Raw genomic sequence first — 19,752 nt, forward strand, 5'->3', positions numbered from 1 at the left:
CGTGAGGCCGCCTGCACACAATCCGTACTATGTCACAAGCCATACGGCTGCCGCCCAGGCTGCGGCGGCGGCGGCTGCGATGCCACCAGGCCCAGCCGCGAGCACGGCGAGCCCGTTCGTAGACATAGTCGGCCATCAGGCCCATCAACATGCCCAGTCAGCGATTGCCGTTCCAGTAATGCCACCAGGATCCGGCCGTAGCTTACACTATCACACACACGCAGCGACACACGCACTGCCACACCAACAGCCACCGCTCACCTATCCTAACTGGGTCCCATTCTCCCACTTTGGCTGAGAATGGTGTTACGCTTGAATTAGAGAACGAACAAGAGTATCGTTATCATCAGCATCATCTCCGCCCGTCTTTCTAGCCATCAGAACTAACGTCTGGCACTCGAACCAGACGTGATCCCAAAAGACTGCATTCTATATATCATTACGAATTCGCATTATCTTTTACGATCGCGCTAGTCGTAGGGAAATTATAGTCGCTCTTCCAGCGAGATAATAGAAAATAGTGTAATTCACAATTCGTATCAAAACGGAATAGTAAATGTGACGAATATAGAGATGGTAATACTACTGGTAGTACGTTATCGGAGTTCTATAGGCTGTATGTACAAGAGTAGTAAAAGAATCTCTTTTTTCAGTCTTTTTACTACGAATTATTGACAAGCGCGAGGATGTAGCGTAGCTATATATGTTAGACGATACACAGCGAACTTCTCTACGTTGAACTAAGCAATAATACAGAGTTAGAGCGTATATTATCGATTATAATTAAAACGGGATATAACTGAGAGAGAGTTTAAGAGTGTTTTCCAAATTTTATAAAGAATAAATTCAATCATCGAATAGCAATATAGGTCTAAACGTGAGCTAGAAGGTAAAAAAAAAAAAAACGTTTATGTCGTATGCATAAAAGCAGCTAGAGTCTTTCACATGTTTTCGTAATTCTATTAGCAGTCGCAACACTATCATACATATAAAAAAAAAAGATATATAGTATATATGTGCAAGCATACGCAAATACGAATACACATCACATGTGCACATTTACGAAAGTTTCTATAAGAACTATCATTCCTTTTGGCTGTAAATTCTTTGATCAGTTTAAGCTCGATAAAGTAAAGCTTTCGATAAAAAAAAAAAAAAAAAAAAAGAATGGTCAAATTGTTGAATAGAACCGTCACAGTCTTGTAACACCTCATACGTCATTTACACAAACCGACACAAGTACTTATCGTGTAATTTATTAAAGTTATCGATTTTATCTTAGCGAAAGCTGCAAAGATTTATTAGCATATGTACAGCACGCGTGCGACCGGTTGACCATTTTAGAATAGTATTTTTATACGTAATATATTAAATGGAAAGATGATGTAATTAATAATTAATGATGTTAGATCGTATTTCCACATCGGCGAATCCATCATAGTATCACGACATTAAATTCTAAAGTATTCTCACAGAATACGGTAAACAACACGTCATTCTAAGAACAATAATTAATTTGCGTGCTCATTAATTACAAAAGTCGCTATTTGAAATTTCCATTTCTTTTTGCGTTCTCCGTTATATTAAAAATTCGTCGCGATACTCGTAAGCCGGAGGTGAAACGTTTATTATAACAAGACCAATTGCAATTAACGAAATTTTTTTTCGTAATTGTCTTAAGTACTAATTGCAAGAACTATGTTTTATCTTTGAGATAAAATATTAATTGCTATTTAGAAATTCGTTCGAGGCTGTAAAGTTTAAATTTATAGAAGATAACGTGCAGGTCTTCACGTTAATGCGCGAAAACAGTCAGAAAAAAAAAGCAAGATTAAACTTGAAAAATCAAAGCCGGATAGATTGAGACTAGCCCGCAGATAGAAATACACACCTGGTATTACCTCCATCGCACTAACAAATGCTAACAATTGTCAGAGTCAGAGAGAGGGGTGCTCCACCCTCACCCTCACCTGCCTCATCGGAATCTTCCAACGTGCATTTGAGACACAGGTAAAGAAAACATCGAAGAGAGATAGAGTCGAAAAGCGGTCTTTCCCCTTTGCGGATGAGAGAGAGAAAAGAAAAGAAAGAAGCGCAGAAGAACAAAGCGCAATCGTTTATGTTTGGTCCAATACCCTAGAACGCCCTAGATAACACGAAACGCGGCCCTTTAACATTTCGACGATTCGATTATGCTGACTGTGCTTTCACGTTCTCTCTCTGCTTCTTTGACGCAATAATGAAATATCGCCGCCACGTAGACAGCAGCGTCCTTGCTTGGTAAACCTCTTAGTTTGTGTTGCACTGCTTGCCTCCATGCGCACCGTAATCCATTCTCGTGTATATACATGTAAACTGTAATCATGTATCACTAACACGTTACATATGATACTCTCGTCAACAGTACTACTGTTAGGGACTAGCGTTTACCATTCTCATTATTGCCATCGCATCGTCATTGTATTGACAATATCATTAGCATTATTATTTGTAATAATTACTTATTTAATTACTTATTTAATTACTTTTACTGCGATATTATTTTATTGCTATACGTTTTATTGGGACATTATTATTATTAACATTATATCTTGATTACTATGATTATTATTACTTTAATTTTAATTTTGAACTTTAGTATTATTATTATTGAGACAAAGAAAGATTGTGCGTTTGTATCAGTATTTAATTTTCGCAAAGCGCTTGTACATAACGTTGTACAAAAGAGATGCACAAAACTTCCGAATTAATCGTACATACCCTAACATCAGTTACGTTTATTTTTCAAAATATATAATTTATGATTTGCATATGACCGATCTCAGTGTTTACGTATATCTATAAAGAAAACGATGTGGGAGTTAACTGTACATAATTAAATAGCCGCTAAGGCCTTTCCACATATTCTATCATTCTCAAAAATTTGTCAAATAAATTATTATTAATAGATTGAATAATTTTTGCGTACTTTCCAGATGTTCTAGACTTCAGATTTGTGATCTTTGATTAAGATTTATTCTTTTTCTTGACGCGCAGCTTGTATATACATTCAAATATATGTATATATCTCCTTTCTTCGTATAAGCTAGAACCACAGTTACGTTTCGCGGCCAATAACACATGCTGGTAGTATAAATTATGTAGAAATAAAATGTAATTTAAAATTTAATCGATTTGAGAATATATCACTGATGAAATGATATCCCACACATTTTTTTCAACCCGATGTCTCGTGAAATAACGAAGAAATTAACAACTTTCAACGACGACGGCGGGAAATCAGCTCGTTGACCAAAGAAAGTTGGTCTTCTTTATTTCATTTCTAGCTTTTTTTTTATCGTTAACTTGTTACGTAGCTAATAGTGAACGATCGAAACGTCCAGGTCCAACGTACATTTGGATTGTGCGAATGTGAATGTATTCGAATAGCGAAAACACAATTTAAAAAAAAACCCCGAAATCTCGTGTGCCCTAACTTCTTCCCTGCTGTGAACGTCGCTCATTTATCCTAAAAGGCATTTTCTAACTTGTTCTTTTCGACAGGGGCACAAATCCACTGGCGCCGGACGCGGTAGACCTAACGCAATTGAATTCTGTCAGCGAGTGGCTGGCATCCATCAAGATGTCACGGTACGCGGAGAGTTTCGAGCGGGCGGGCGTGACGACACTGGAGGCTGCGGCGCGCGTTACCGTCCAGGAACTTACGGCCCTCGGGATTACACTCGTGGGACACCAGAAGAAGATCATGAACAGCGTGACGGCGCTACGGGCACAGATGTCCGCCACCTCGCAGGGTTTCCTCGTGTAATCGCAACCGCGACCTCAAGTTTCCCGAGCGGATCGTACACAGGAACCAGCCGGTCGCCATGAAACATCGCTACTCCATGGATCTCACGAATTCTCATTTATTTGAGGCGCCCCGACGCGTCGCCACCGAGAAGAGAGACGGCGGTTTCCCCGTCTATCATCTAGGACTCGTGATTACCTAGTCAGAGCGACGACGTCCTCGAGAGAATACTTCTTCGCGCGTAAATAGGTCCAACTACCGAACGATAATCGGCTTGAGATGAAGCCCTTCATCTTCGACGCGATACGTTAATGCCGTCTCGGCTCGAGAGATTTTCAAGCATTTATGTTAAACATTCCACGTCATTAGCGTCATTAGCCAGAGTCGAAAGAAAACCCGTGCGCATTTAACTCACGTTAAGAGCGAGACAAAATACAAAGACGACGTATTCGCTATTTCGCGTTTAAACCACGTGCAATGACTTTCACCGAACTCATTTGTCGCGATACTATTGCGATCTATGTCAAAGTACTATGCGCCGTAACGAGAGCCTTACGGATTACTTACGAAACTCGTTTTAGAAACGCCTGAAAAATCGGAACTCTTGAGGAGTCAATGTAACGTACTGAAAGATTTTCTTTCACGAACAACGAGCGCCAATACTCTTTTATATTTCCTAAGTCGTTTACGTGATCGATCTGGTTAAAAATCAGACTGACGACGGAAATAAAGTCATATAATCACTGCCGCGAAATCTTTTGTCACTAACGAACATTCAGTTTACATCATACTGAAAGATTCTCTTACGAACAACGAACGCCAATACTCTTTTATATTTTCTAAGTCGTTTCCGTGATCGATCTGTTTACAGATCAGACTGACGACGGAAATCAAACCATGTAATCACTGCCGCGAAATCTTTCGTCACTAACGAACACTCAGTTTACATTTTTACTCCGAGATTTTCATTGAGATTTATCGAGTATCGAGTACTTATGTTTTTTATTATCTTATTACCGCGGTTACTAAGTTTTCTAATATTATGTACTGAACGGCAGCTCATTTTAGTACGTATCTACGATATAGAACACTGAACGGCGAACATATCGGCCTAAATGTCGTTCAAATACGTCTGTTCCTGGCCTCTTTTCTTAAGTATAAGAAAATTACGATCGTTATCTCTAGCGATCGGCATAGCAATACACGTCTGACGAGAAAACCCGACAATTAGAGAAGTAGAAAACCGCACGACGAGAGAAAAGTTAAACCAAAAAGTGGATCGTAATTTCTGAAATTTCGAGATAGCGTGACAACAGCGTAGATTCATTATTTCATGTAGCGAATGTAGCGAGTGCATTACACTAATTGCGTGTACATTGCCTCGTCAATATACAACACCGAGATCGAGGCGAGTGTTAGCGAGACTATTAACTCCTGTACGCTAAATTACGATTCATGCCTTTGCGTTACCTATATCAGAACGTCGTATGCGCGGCCTACATATAGGTATATGCTTTCGATTGTAACGACAAACGACGAAACAAATAAAGCGGACATGTGCCAACGCGAGTGTGCAAGTGTTACTTCAGCGCAAGATTGCGTGACACGGGATAAATGAACGGCAAGCGAGCGAATGCGTGAATGCGAGTGCGAATGAAATTGCGTCGGTGAGCGCCGAGAGTCTGCCGCGACTCATTTTCCGCGCTATATTCGTACGTACACGAGGGTGCGATCACGAAATCATTCTATATATACATATATACATATACATATAAAGATAGATAATGTGTTACAAGTACGACACACTGTGAGAGAGGACGAATAGAGGTAAAACTCTATCGATATGAGAAAGTACGAGAGACATGCGTTCGCGCCGTGGAGCGAAGGGGCGCGACGCGACGCGACGTGAGAAAAAGCGACTTCAAATGTGTCCCTTACTAGCGAGCAGTGCGTTAACATATCAACCTTATCGCGGAAGTGCAATGCGAGCAGAAGAAGGGACGCGCTTGCTTGCGTCGTTACTTGAGGTCGAGTCGAAACTGTTCCGTTTCATCTTCGATCTTTCCCTCGGGTCCTCGCGAATGATATAAGAGCCGGAAATACAGAACGACATAAAGAGAATGAACGTAAAGTCGGAGTGTGTAGAATACGCGGACAAAAATACTCACGTATACGCGAGAGCGATGACGCATACGACTAATACAGGGCACGCGCGTCCACGGAGTAACTCTTTGATTTTCCGACCGAGAGTTTTTTCGCGAAGCAACGTCCATTCCAATATACATGTATCGATAATAGGAAAAAAAAAAGAAAACCGTTTTCTTTCCATAGGAAACGGGTGAAAGGTAGAGCGGACGAAAGGCTTGCTTCACCGTATCTCGTTACATTCGCATTCGTAAAGACTGCATCCCGGGCCGCGATACACCCAGGATACATACGTTACCGGCGACTTTGTCTTAGGGCAGACCAACGGAGCGGCGGACATATGCGTACGGAAATATTGTGCGAGAGATCAGAAAGATAGAACGGCTTCCACGTGAGTTCGGCGAGCCATGGAAACATTTTTTTGTTTTCTAATTTAACGGTTTAATGGTAGTAACATAGTCGGCGATGTATAGCAATGTTGAATCGCAATGAATAGAAGGCGCGCGCTTTGGAAGGTGAGATTTCTCGCCCCTTTCCTTTTTTTAATCGAAGAAGATAATACGAGAATCACGCCTGCAAAACGCGAAACTGGCAATTAAAATCGACCGATTACTCCTTTTATTCCGAAGCGCGATTCAACGGTACTGGCGAACGAAATGTTGCTCGAAATTGTACTGCGAGCGAAAAATGCCAGAACACGCTCTGGTAAATTTGGACTTGCCGTACTTCCTTCCGCGTATGTACGTATCGATAAGAAAAGTAGGAAAAGAGGAAAATCATCTGCGGAGGGTCGCGCGGCGATGACAAAGTCTCCCTTAGGAAAAACAAAAGAAAAGAGAGAAAGAAATAGAGAAGGCTACTGAAAAATGGCGATTAAGAAGCAATAAGTAAATACATGCAAATGCAGATTTTTATATAGAAAATGTTAACAAATTTCAGAAAATATTAATTATCGATAGCGCTATCTTCCTAAATGTTCGTATTAAAGGTTAAACGAAAAGAGGTACGGTAAAACGTGAGGGTGAGAGATCACGCGGGATCTCGGTCGAAAAAGAGAAACGGAGAGGAGGATGGTCGCGGGCGAGACGAATTTACGCCGCGATATCTCTATTGTAATAACCCGGAGTAGTGATTCGGCCGCGATCCCGTTCTCGAGTAGAAGGAAAAGGTTTTAAGAACTTTCTCAAGCTGTAACTATCTGTGTTTTAGCGACGAGTCTGCGAGTACGGCCTGAAGTTTTGAGGACGCCGGTTAATTTCGATATTTAGATTCCACAGAGCTCTATCAATATCACACAGAGACACACACACGTGTCAGGGAACAGAGGCAAGAAAGTATGCGAAAGCAAATATTTGTGTTAACTGAGAGAGCGTAGGTACGTCGCGTAGGACTTCTCCGATTTTTCTTTCATTCCCTCCTCCGTGAAAATCTTAATCCTATTTCTACAATTATAGAAAGAGCGACATGAAAGCCTAAGAAATCAAAATTGTTTTAGTTTGCCCAAATGTCCACGTTGAAATTTGTGTTCTTTTACGCTTTTTATTATTAGGTATTGTTTTTTTTTTTTTTTTAATTTTTTTATTTCCGGAAGAGAGGAAACGAGAACGACAGGCGGGTGAGAAAAGAAAATCACCTCTCACGCGATCTTCGCTTAAATCCTGTGTAATCGATTTTAACTCTATTACTATTTATTAAAAGAAGAGGAAACTTATTTATTTCTTAGAGATCTGACTAAATTGCAAAACGTTTTAATTATTGTAAGTTATCTATTACTATTTAGTGGCGAGCAACAATATAGGGCAGAGCGACGTATTTCCCTATTATCAGAGTTTCCCCAACTCTGTCTTGTAAAAAGATGGTGAAGCGAAGCTACAACTACAGTGATAAATACGTATCGAATCTGTACGCAGCTATTATATTATATTAGGTTTACTTAAGCGTTAATTAAAGTGACTTACGAGCGCGAGTTGTTTTTCTTTTATTTTTGTTCTCTTTATTCTTACTTTCTACGATTCTCCTTACAGCGAACTTTGTCAAAGTACCTGCTTCGAAAACGAAAATCTGCGAGGACAAGCAAAGCATTACAGGTACCGTCCTATATATTATACATAATTCACAGAGAAAAAGTGAGAGAGAGAGGAAAAGACACATCCATACCAGACACGCGCGTCGCGTAATCATTTCACACATCCACACGTACACGATAATTTATATACACTCACCGAGCTGAGTTTTCATACAAATAAGAGAAAAATGAAAAAATAAAGAAAAAGAGAGATAAAAGAAAAATTGGTTAAGCGAATCACCTCCGTGTGTCTTCGATTCATTGTATAAAGGAGAATGCAAAGTGGGAAAGGGGGAAAAAAAAAGCACGAGCAGGGAGTTGCTGTCGACAAATTTTGGAACGTGTCTAAAAACAATTTTTCCTATGGTGTTGTCAAGACGATGTTGAATGTACATAAGATATAATAAATAATATACCTTATACGATGTAAGCCGTGTAGTACCATTTAATTTCTCCTCGTTTCTGGCGTCGTGGTTATGCGTATTAAATCCATTGCTTCCTCGTCGAGTCTTGAGTTCAAGCAGAATCGTCATCAAGTAGTCGTGAAGTGAAATAATGAAGTGAAAGTAAAGCACAACATCATTAATGATTCCCGCACTGATTTGAAACCGATTAATCGTTAGAATTTCGCCGATTTCGCGGCGCCGAGATACCGAAAAACGTTTCGAGAAATAAAAGGATTTTCGAATGAGCGAGAAGTAGCCGAAGTCGAGGTGCTACTCCCGCTAACTATAGGCAGTGTCGACATCTTTGATCGACAACGAAAAACATGAGTTGTATATTACTAGATGATAAAACCTCTGTTTTACTTTTGCGTGCTCTTGCGCTAACCGTGGAAAGGTGGCAGCAGCGGATTCCAAGCGTGCGTAGAATCAGCAAGGTACGTCGTTTCCTTTTCCGTTTGGATCTGAAAGAGGTTCGTGACGATTTCATGTAACTTTGTAATATCCACGTTGCGTTAGTAAATCGTAACGTGGATTAATATCTCATGGTCGCCGTGAAAATCTGCGGTGTTTGATTATACGTCACAGTTTTACATTAGTTAATTTTTTGCGTTAACGAGGTGATTTTACGTTGCAGAACCAAAATGGTGCAGCGACTAACCTATCGACGACGCTTGTCGTACAACACAAAAAGCAACAGAAGGCGTGTGTAAGTATCTATGCAAATGTGAGCGAATTGAAATTTTATGTAAGAAACATTGATTTCCATTTATAACAAAATTTTATTCTGCCAGTTGTAGCGATGATTGCGATAAATATTTTATAATTTTAGGTTATGTTTTGATCATTGCATTTAGCTGCATAAAATTTACTTATAAAGCATACGAATTTATTTTTTATACATTAGATGAATTAATTTATTATTCTTATCAACATGTAGTCATCTATCATTATTCCAAGTATTTAATTTACACCTTTAGAGTATCCAAAACTGTTGGAGAACAGTATAAATTATTGGATAAACTTTATACATTATATATTATTATTAAGAACTTATTACAGTAAATTTGTATTTGTAGGGTACGTACGCCAGGTGGTAAATTAGTGTACCAGTATCTGAAAAAGCCCAAGAAGATCCCCAGATGTGGACAGTGTAAGGACAAGCTCAGAGGCATCCAGCCTGCAAGGCCAATGGAACGTTCGCGTATGTGCAGACGTAAGAAAACTGTCAAGCGGGTGTATGGAGGAGTTCTCTGTCACAAATGTGTAAAAGAAAGGTATATACCTAAAGAAAATAAGTAAAACTACATATATTAAAAACATTTTTTTTAATTACATTTTTCAATAGAAAATTATTTGATTTGAAAGTATTATTGGTCATTTTTTTAAGATAAAATTTTTAAAAATAGAAATGTAACATGTTTACGTTAAATTTTATTAACATAATTTGTATCATTTTCAGAATTGTACGAGCGTTTCTGATTGAGGAGCAGAAAATCGTCTATAAAGTTATGAAAGCGCAGCAGGCTTCGGCTAAGACGAAAAAAACAGAGAAGTAATTCTATGCTTTTTATTAATTAAATAAAACTCATAATAAAATGTCAAAAAAAAATTAGCTATCACTGGTATTATTATACTATGTCTCATTTGCTGGTCACCATGTTATTTTGTCTTCATGAACAATTTCCACACCATACTTATAAAACCTAAATTAAAAATCCTTTCAATATAATATATATGTATATCACATTGTGCATTTTTTTTAGAATATAGAATTATTCGTGGATCCTTGTATCCAGTTGCTTGAGTTCAGAAAGCTTTTGTTTATTCTTTTATTTTTTATTATCGTTTGACAGTCGTTAATTGCTATATACAATAATCAAGATTTTTATTTTTTTAATAAATAGTTTAATAAATTTATTTCTTGTTCACAAATGTATGATTTTAAGTCTAATTTTCTATTATTATGACAGGCATTTTTAAGAGTGATACGCTCGTAATATTTGATGATACGTAGAGACATTGAAAGTACATGATTATAAACCAGTTTGTTTCGCATGTCGCGTATATCTGGCTGCGTCTGGTAGGGGCAGCTTGCCCGATGTTTGTGTAGACGCGAAGGACTGTCAGTGCTCGCCGTGTATGGCAGCGAAAAAACATTTATAATTTCGACGAGGGAAAAGGAGGAGGAAAGCAATTCTGCGGACAACCGACGACGGACATTGTGTTGCCGGTTATGGCAAAGGGCTGCCCGCAAACCCGTCCCAGCGGAACCGTTATGGGTCTCGCTAGCCTCGAAGCGCCTTAACAAATGCCTTATTTGTTGGCCACACGTATGGACATATATGTACCCCGAGCACGGCGTATGCTCGCGCTATAGTTTCCACGGTGGTGCAGAAACGCCGCGGCGAGCGGTGAGAGCTGTAAGGCTTCTCACCTGAGAATGCGAACAGTTCGGTGAGCTGGCGTTAAATTCCTGACATGGCATGCTGCGCGTATTATTTACCACGTCTTGAAAAATGTCACGGCTCGAGCCCGCCGAAATTTTGTTTTTTGTTGAACGTTTAACTAATATTAATTTTCGGACGATAAAATATGAGTAAGTGTAATACATTTTTGGCAAATTTAATTACGTTCGTTAATTATGTTTAATAATTATTTCTGCAATATTTGCGTTAATAAGAGTAATTATAAATCTTGTATATTTAAATAGGCTGAATGCAACGATAAGCGGATTTAATTAACTTCGACTAACGTTTGTAGCTGGGAGACAGAAAAAGGACAAAAGTGAAAAGTATTTATAACACTTCGATGTGATCTTGAAAAGAGCCGCATGGTATTCGCGATCGCCGAGCGATCTTTGCGATCTCGGTCTCGGCTGTGGAACGTGACTGGACGGCTAAAACGTGATCTCGTCGTTTCCTTTTTGAGTTAAAAATTCCTTTCTTACAAAGAACATCGACGACCAGACCGTATAAAAAAACGGCGCGACGAAAAGTCAGACGCCACGAGGCTAATCCGATTTCATGGAGCTGGTCCTGCGGACGCTGGTCGGCTGATAGATCGACGTTCTGTGGCGTGATTTCGAGCTTTCCATCGAGTCTTTCTCACCGGTGCGTGAAACACCCGTTCTCGTGGCTGTATCGAAAATGATCGCTGCGGTTAGCCGGCGACTTGGTCTGCGCGGCATGGTATTTCGTCTCGGTTCAATTGCCGCGGAATCATTGCGACTACTACAGCTGCACGAAGCAGCAAGCGAGATTGGTACACCTACTCGCGCGCATTGCAATTTTCGATTCCCTCGAGCGCGCAGAGATGCATCGCAGCTATTAAAGTTGAATCGTTCTCCAGCACAAAAGCGGCGATTGCAAAGAAATAATATTAAAAAAAAAATTATATCAACGTTTAATCGCGAGAAAAGTCCGTAAAGTTTTTTTTATAAATAAAATTGTTTCTTAATTAAATTTTAATTAACTAGCAACGACTTGTTGTTTGAAACAGAATAGTACGGTTTTTTTATTTATTCATTTTTTATTTCTATAAAAAATGTAAGGGAGGTTGGTCGTTAAACTTCGCGCTTCTATTCGGAATTATACAGGAGATAACGTCGGTCACAAACAGCAATTGTCCGGTGTCACGTTTAATTGACGGTTATAAAATGTAGCGCGAGCGTGCAGTCAAGAATAATTTGGCGTGAGACGCGCGAGCCGGCCTCTCGTAGAGGAGATGCGTCGCCACGTGATTCCTATAATTTTCTGGATCGTGTTTATCGAAACGACAAGTGGGTAGGTGTCGTAATACGTGTCCCTATCATTTTGCGACATTATTATTAGATCGACGCATTCTGCATCGCGTCGCGCCGCGCTATCGCCGCTACTCGCGAGGAAATGTTCGAAATAATGCATACAATATTCGTGCACCCAGCGGGACGGAATTTTTGTGATCTAGCTTCACGCTTCAACAGGTGTAATTTAATAAGCTGCAACGTGCATTACAATTTATTTCGAAACTTTCCTCTTGCAGGCGAGATATTTCGTAATAAATTGTAACGCGCGTTAAATTATAAATATATATAAATATTTTTTTTAATGCAGCATCCGCGGTTGCATCATATTAATTATATGATGTCGCATAATGGTGATTATACAGGTGCGCGGTGCATTATGCAATTATGTAAAGTGCAGTGTGTGATATTAGGAACAATTTGTGCCGTGGAAGCGGTCCCGGGGATGCACGTTAGTGTATGATTCCTATAATTTTCAACGCTCGTGTTTGACAAAATAACAAGTGGGTGGGTGTCGGTTTTCACACCCGCGGCTCGACGGGGCCCCGCCGGGGAATGTAAAAAAGGGTGGCACACGAAACCGGTCCCGATGAATCTTTGTTATATGAAGCCCCCATGTATCGTTCGTCGCCTCGTGCGTGTGCTCGTAAGAACGCTTCAGGACTGTACGACACCGCAACCTCGTCTTTATACTCCCAATTGTCGTTAAATTAATTCAATCTCTTTTTAAACATTGCTATTTAATATTAATATTCAAACGCGTACAAAGGAATCGATTGGCAACCGCTTCTGCGTGAGAAAAAAAATTCGCCAGCCGCCGAATTTGTCTTAATAAGAGCCGCGATCGTATTTCATTTTGTTCTTAATGTTATTGACGGTATTTCGTTGCGAGGACAAACGGTTATTAACTGGCGGTTCATCCCGCACACGGCCCGTTCGACGTCGGCGAATTAAATATAGCCGTTACGTCGAATTCGCGTGTTCAACGGAGAGCCAAATGCGGCGAGTCCTCGTTCATTAGCTTTAAGCGCCCGATTACATCATGCCTGATTAAAATCGAATGTAAATTGTGGCTCACAGATCGAGGATGCCTCGTCGTGCTGACTAGTCATGCTGCGATGCGATCGTTTTGCAGCGGAATCAAACACGTCGCTGAAATGCGAGAGAGAAGTCGCTCAGTTTCTAATAAACGTGCTCTTTTCTTTTATTTTCGAACTGGCTGCACTAGCTCGGGATTCATCTTTCCCCTTCCAAGGTAAACAAAAAAAGATACAGGTTGAATCGGGACAGCCAGTTAAACCACAGAGAACCGACCTAATTAATATCGTTTTCGCAGTTCTGATATTTCGCGCGTTAATTCGCAGATTTAAAAGCCATAATAAAAACATCTTGCCGATGATTAAATTAAAAGTACCGGAAGTAGAGCTTCGAGGAAATTTTATAAGCTCGCGGTTAATCCGGGGTTTAAGAGCACGATTTGCCGAAAGGGTTAAGAAAGTAACATATTTCTGATCAAGCGATCGATTAATCTTCGCCGGCTACTGTTCGCTCTGCGACTCGGTTTGGCGGCGCGTTCTCTTTGATCGAATCACCAGTGGCCCCAATTCACACCTGACTCTCGGCGATAAAAGCCGCCTTTAAAGATATCCTTATCCAACTTCTGCGTGGGCACGAGTCCCGGTTCTGCGTCTTGATGGAAGTCAACTGTTATCGTAGAGCAGGTAGTCGTCTCTTGCGGTGCGCACCGTCGAGCGAATTCGTTCGAGCGTCTCCTGAAAAACTACCTGTCTATCCTCCCCGCTCCCACCAATATCCTTATTTTTTTCCGCCCGCGATAAACCGCCGTAGCCGCAGTATCCTTCGCCGACCACTCGAAGCGGTAGTGAACAGGACGATTAATTATCCCGGCGCCAAACAGCAATGATGAAGGTAACGACGGTCGATTAAGATTCAACATCGAGAAGGAGAAAGAAAAAAGGGAGAGAAGGAAGAAGAAGAGAACTCTCCGCGAAATCCTTGAAGAAAATTAACAAGAAGTATATACCTGGTCTGCCGGTTATGTCGACTTTTTTTCGTTACGTCGCACGATTAAATACTAGAATTACTCGACGGCTAATAATAGCAAACGAGAATCTTACCAGTGGACGCTTATCTCAATCGCTGTACTTGCATCGATTTTGACGTTCGCCAGCGGTACCAGCTGGACTCGCGGGTTAGCCAAGCAGCTTGGGGACCCTTCGGCTAAGTAGACACAATTACGATCGATTATCCAATGTAACCTTCCACCGACTAATCTTGACCGTCTGTCGTTGGGTCGTCACTTAAGAGCGTAATATACCTTGGAACAAAAAGGTACATTATTATCCGTCCCCTAAACGACAAAGATCCGAATGATTCTAGACATATAGGTCGGCTCGGCATCCTGTGATGACAATGCCAATAAAAGATCACATGTTATTCTATCAATGTAACATCTCATCTTCGTTAGATCTGTACAGCAATACATTTGCGAATTGATTTCTCCAGCGGGAAATCAACTTTAAATTAAATTAATTATTAATTCTCACCTGTGTAAATCAATGAAAAGCGTACTCGTCAAAATTCCACGAGAGAGCTGTAGACGGATTTCGTACGGTAAAATTTCGTTTTTGGATGCCAAGGGTTTCAGGGACGAGGTTGCAGAGCGTACAGGGCTGAGGCTTGTATGGTGCGTGCTGAGGAAGAAAGAAAAGCATGGGAGGAGAGATCGAGGGCCTGAAACGGCCTGCGGACGCCACGGCGCGTTAGTTACCGGACGAGGATCTCGCTCTTTTGTGGCCCCGACCGCCCAGGCCCCTCGTCTCTCTCGACGAGTGAAATATACTTCCATGGAGAACGGTTCTGGCGCCGAATAGGTCGGGATTTTCGGGTCCTGTTCTCGCTGCGCTCAACCGTTGTCGTGCAATGCGTCGAGGCGTGAGCGCGCCTGGCTCCTTCGGAGAAGAATCCTATTTATCACCACGGTCCATTCGAAATCTCTCCTTTATATTTCGACCCACGCTCCACCAGAGGTCAATAAAGAATAATCCACGGGAAGCAATAAACGACAGTGAATAAAATATTTTCCGCAGCGTAGAATAGAATTCAATCGGCGTGCAGTTTCGACGGTCCAGTTTCGACAAAAAATTTCAACTGTAGATCCTTTGTCCTGACATCCCTTTTTTCTTCTAAGCTGAAACCGTCAACGTCTTTTCGCCTCTTGAGTTTCAGAGGCTCGTTGATCGAATTCTGGTTAGATTGGTCGTTGTAATAATGTTAAAAATTGCGCGGTCCAAATTTACAACTAAAAATTCGTTATTTTTACTTCATGGAATTTACGGGATGAGTCGCAGCTTTGAAGAATAATTTTTACAGACCAAGAAGGGTTGACAAAAACAACACCATGAAGCGTCTTCTTCTTCGGCCGAGGTGACGTAAAATAACAACAATAAAAGTTGACGGGGGCCGAAGGCCGATCACGGTAATTGTGTTCCGCCGCGTCACGTTCGTGGACAACAAGGCGCTCTCTTCTTTTTGGCAGCTCGCGTTCGTTGCCTGCTAACATAATATATTTTCAAGCGAGACGAATGGATCGTGATTTCGAGGCGGCCGTACGGACGATCTCGCTTGCCTTTGTTATTCATTGTCGCTGTTCTCCGAAGCCGATCGGACGGACGGACGGTGATGGTACACGAAGGCGAGATCGCCGTCGCCCTCGCCCGTATAAAACGAAAAGGCGGCTTCGTAGAAGGGGTATCTGATTCTAATCCCGAAATCCGGTTCGAAACTCCGGATTGTCGGCGCGACACTCGTCCTTTTTCGTTAACACGGCGCTTAAAAAGGTTTCTGGAGGCCTCGACATGACCGTCCCGAGGCGTTCATGAATAAGAGATGGGCACCGGGATCTCACATAAAATTCATTTACGGTTGTTTATAAAATCTGAAGAAATGCAGCGCTCGAAATCGGAGATCCTAAGATTCGGAGCGACGGTTTCGCGACGTTCTCTCTGCGAGAAGCGACGTTCCCAGACGCGATCCGCAGATCCGTTTACGGTCACAAAATCTCCGGCGATGACACAGCATCGCGCGCGCACTGTCGTTTGTCCGCCTCGCACACCCGAGATTGTCAGATCCGCCGCAGAGGCTGTTAACGAGGCGGGCCCGCGCAGTAATTATCCCCCGCAATTAGTGGTCGTTCGTTAGTCAACTGTAGGCCGCTAGATTCGCCTGGCGGACGCATATTTATCGGTCGAATCTCGGCCGCCTCCGTCCCAACGAGATCTGCAATAGTTCATAATTAAGCGTTAATGAAAGCCACAGTCATCGATTGTCCGCGGTCGTTCTTTCACGCGCGCCGCGATTTTTCCGCGAAACGCGGCCGATAGATCACGGCCGAGTTATCAATTCTTTTTTTTTCCCCTCTTCCCGCTCGACGATTGAGCGCTCCGAGTTTCGAGCGGCGATTATCTCGTAACGCGGTCATTCTCCATGACGCGGCCACCGGATCGAATCGATTTCCGGCCGATCGCCGGTAGGCGAGGCTCTTGCTCAAGTAGGCTAATTGCGAGAAATTGCGCGATAAGACGCCGTCGTTGAAGCTAATGTCGTCTTTACGGGCGCTTTCACGCCTCGCGCGCGGGCGACTTTTATTGCGTCTTTTGCCAGCATCTGCAAATGATTACAAGTGCACGGCGGACTAGAATAATTTCGACGTCATAGCGAAGATCGACGGCGAGACGAGGCGCCGGAATCAAAGAGCCGCCGTTTACTTTGGAGGAAACAGTCGATCGCGCATTAACAGTTTCCACGCCGCGCACTCTGCGCGCTTAATAGCGATGTTAAGTGATTTACTGTCAATCGCCGAGGCTGCTTGTCACCCCAGCCACGCGTTCTCACGACGCCAGGCGCAAGCGGTATTAGCGGTGCACGTCGGGGCGCGGAAGCGCAGGAATTTCAACCGTTTAGACGTGTCCCAGAAGAGTCTATTCCAACGAGAGCGGCGAGCAGAATTGGAGCCGCTCGAACGCGCCGGGACTGAAATTTAAGGAAACTTCTACGCGCGGAAACTTTTTTTTCCTCGATTCTCTAGACCTGCACGAGAAGAACGTAGAGAGAAACCGGATGGCTATTTTTCGGGAGGCGAAAAGCGACGACCGGCGCGAGTCTTTCCATAAAAGTGCCGAGGATCATCTCTAAAAATATAATGACTGACGCCTTTAAACGCGAAGAGCTTGACGCGCGCCCGAGAGAGACGTCGGCCGCAATCTGGACCGAGCAATGATTCCACGCGCAACAGGTTACGCGCGAACGACGACGTTGCTCTCCACGACGACCTGATCCCGATGCGTACCAGAGTTTGGTGCTCCTTCGGGCTTCGGTCGCGACGATGAACCGCCGTCCCGGCAGCTGCCGCGCCGCTGAAAGAATTACCACAGGCTTTGTTCTCTCGCGAACAGTGCGCCTTTTGTTGGACCGCAATATTCACCGCGACCGAGCGGCGCTACAAATTCGTTCTTCTTTTTTTCCTTTCTTTCTTCATATTTCTTCTACGAGAGAACTGCAAAAAAAAAAAAAAAAATTAATGTAAAATATTTCTAGAGCCTGCTCGGGAGGCTTCTCTCTAATACATCACGAATGATTGCTTAGCAAATGCGGAAACGACGGTGCGAAATATGAAAATTGCACGCGAGAGGTATAGAATTATGAGGCACAATGTCGAGGATTTTGTTAACGGACGGCGAGCGACTCTCGTCAACCCTCCTTGCGATCGCGCCATGTAATTAGGCGTCAGGTCGATCCCAAGGGCGGTAGCGGGAGTCGCCCTCCTGAAGCGTGAAATATTGCTGGTCGGGCGCGACGGTCCACGGTGCCGAGCGCGCCGCGCCGTCGGCAATTAACTGGTAATCTGATATCGATGACGGTGTTCTCGTACCGTCTCGAAGCCGAGGATGCGAGCGGATGTCCTCTTCTTAAACGCGCAGCGTGGTGCGCACCCCTGTAGCGTTCGATCACGAGCCGTTGCTTCGTTCGATCCTCGCCAAAATATCATTACACGTTACGCCTCCTCGCACTTTCTTTCGAGTTAAACAAAATTGTGTGTTGGAAGATTTATTTACTTTCAAGAATCACGAGTCAAAGACTCGAATCCGCTTCAATCTTCAGCTCCGATCATTCCCTTCGCCTCCTCGATCTCGCGGCTCGGTTGAATTATAATTTTCGATTCGATGCTCGTTGCATAGCCCTACGGGGCTTTTCACCTGTAAAAGAAAGAGCATAAATAAAGGAGCTGCCGAGAGACTGCGAAGGGGATTGCGATCTCTCCGAGGCGAGAAGCAGTACTTCGACCCGGTGCATTTTTCGCACCAAGGCCGCTGGTTCTTTTTTTCTTTGCTTTTTCGCGAGAAACTTGCTTTATCGATAAACGCAACGAGATACCGATGACGTACGCGCTGGCAACTGTACCGTGAAACACTCGCGGCACGGTCAGCGTATAAAAAGGAATTTTAAAGTGCAAATCTTAAACTTCTTAACTTCGCGTGGCGCGTTCGAGAGCCGGCGCATGCAAATAGCGTTGAACTTCCGAGAAGACGAGAAGAGAGCGAGAGAAAGAGACAGAGACGGAAAGGAGCAGGGGGAAAAAAAAAGGAAAGAGAAGGAAGATAAAAGAACTTACGTCTCCACGGTTGTTCCAGGCCGAGGGAACAGATTCCAGATTCTAACCGGGTTCTAGATTCCGCGGGGACGCGCCGCGCATAGACATTCGCGCCTCGCTGAAGAGCCGCGCCGGAGACGAAGACGCCGTGGTCCGCCTGCGGGAAAGAAAGAGAGAAAGAGAGACGGAAAAAGATCTCCGGGTCTCTGCGCCGCCGCCGTCCGCGGCACGATGGCGCCGTCGCGCACTTCCCCGCTGACAACGCGGCGGCGGCGACGACGACGTCAGAGCCGTATTCGTGACCGGCTGAGCCCTCTAGACGGCTCGCAGAGTCGTCTACCGGCCCCGGCCGACCTGTTTCCCGAGATAATCCGCGATTTCGGGAAAATGGGCACCTTAGGTATATACGAGACTTTTACCGAGATACCGAGAGAGGACGAGTCGCATTTAAATGTCGTAAAACGACTTTACTGCAGGAAAACAAAGGGTCCTCGGTCGTCCCTTTCTTTCAAAATGTACCATTAATTGTCCGCGACTAGTCGGAGCAATCGGCGAAAGCGAGCTTTCGATTGTGTAGCAATAAATCAAACAGATATCTTCTTTAACCTTTTATCTTCGTTCACGATTATTAACGTTTGTAATACCATTTATAAGTCATTCTGTAATGCGGTTCGATAACTTTTGAGTTATTACATAGTTTCTATTCATAGATCTGTAAAAAAAATCTTACCTATTATCATGAGGTTAAGATCGATTTTAAGTACATCGCTATAAACGATTCCGCATTGTTCTCGCTAGGTGCGAGGGATCGCATAATCTGAGTTAACACCGGGCGGGGGTTGGGGGAAGGGGCTCCTT

The 19,752-nt window shown here is 43.0% G+C and overlaps 2 protein-coding genes and 1 long non-coding RNA gene across 12 annotated transcripts in view; 2 read left to right on the forward strand and 1 right to left on the reverse strand.

Moving 5' to 3' along the window:
• Positions 1-8,427, forward strand: part of Eph (Eph receptor tyrosine kinase) — a 92,865-nt gene extending 84,438 nt beyond the window's left edge. For 7 of the 10 annotated variants that reach the window (XM_070656255.1, XM_070656290.1, XM_070656264.1 and 4 more), the window contains one exon: positions 1-3,517. In XM_070656255.1, coding sequence (XP_070512356.1) covers positions 1-298 — 298 coding nt within the window. In that variant the 3' untranslated portion in view covers positions 299-3,517. Of the gene's footprint in view, positions 3,518-3,543 lie in introns of those variants that run through there. The other 3 variants (XM_070656282.1, XM_070656313.1, XR_011545696.1) reach the window with 2 other exon arrangements.
• A 409-nt stretch (positions 8,428-8,836) lies between these two features.
• On the forward strand, positions 8,837-10,097 carry LOC139102673 (large ribosomal subunit protein eL34). Its single transcript, XM_070656760.1, has 4 exons — positions 8,837-8,913; positions 9,078-9,149; positions 9,520-9,717; positions 9,903-10,097. The coding sequence occupies exons 2-4, from the start codon at positions 9,085-9,087 to the stop codon at positions 9,997-9,999; spliced, it is 360 nt and encodes a 119-aa protein (XP_070512861.1). The 5' UTR covers positions 8,837-8,913; positions 9,078-9,084; the 3' UTR covers positions 10,000-10,097.
• Positions 10,098-11,307: 1,210 nt separating this feature from the next.
• LOC139102786 (uncharacterized) lies at positions 11,308-19,209 on the reverse strand. Its single transcript, XR_011545772.1, has 4 exons — positions 18,916-19,209; positions 18,175-18,499; positions 17,593-17,799; positions 11,308-16,523 (listed from the first exon to the last, which is right to left on the reverse strand). It is a non-coding gene; the product is annotated as an uncharacterized lncRNA (long non-coding RNA).
• Positions 19,210-19,752: the final 543 nt, after the last annotated feature.

The sequence above is a fragment of the Cardiocondyla obscurior genome, linkage group LG01 (assembly GCF_019399895.1).
Source record: "Cardiocondyla obscurior isolate alpha-2009 linkage group LG01, Cobs3.1, whole genome shotgun sequence".
In the NCBI taxonomy this organism is placed as follows: domain Eukaryota; kingdom Metazoa; phylum Arthropoda; class Insecta; order Hymenoptera; family Formicidae; genus Cardiocondyla; species Cardiocondyla obscurior.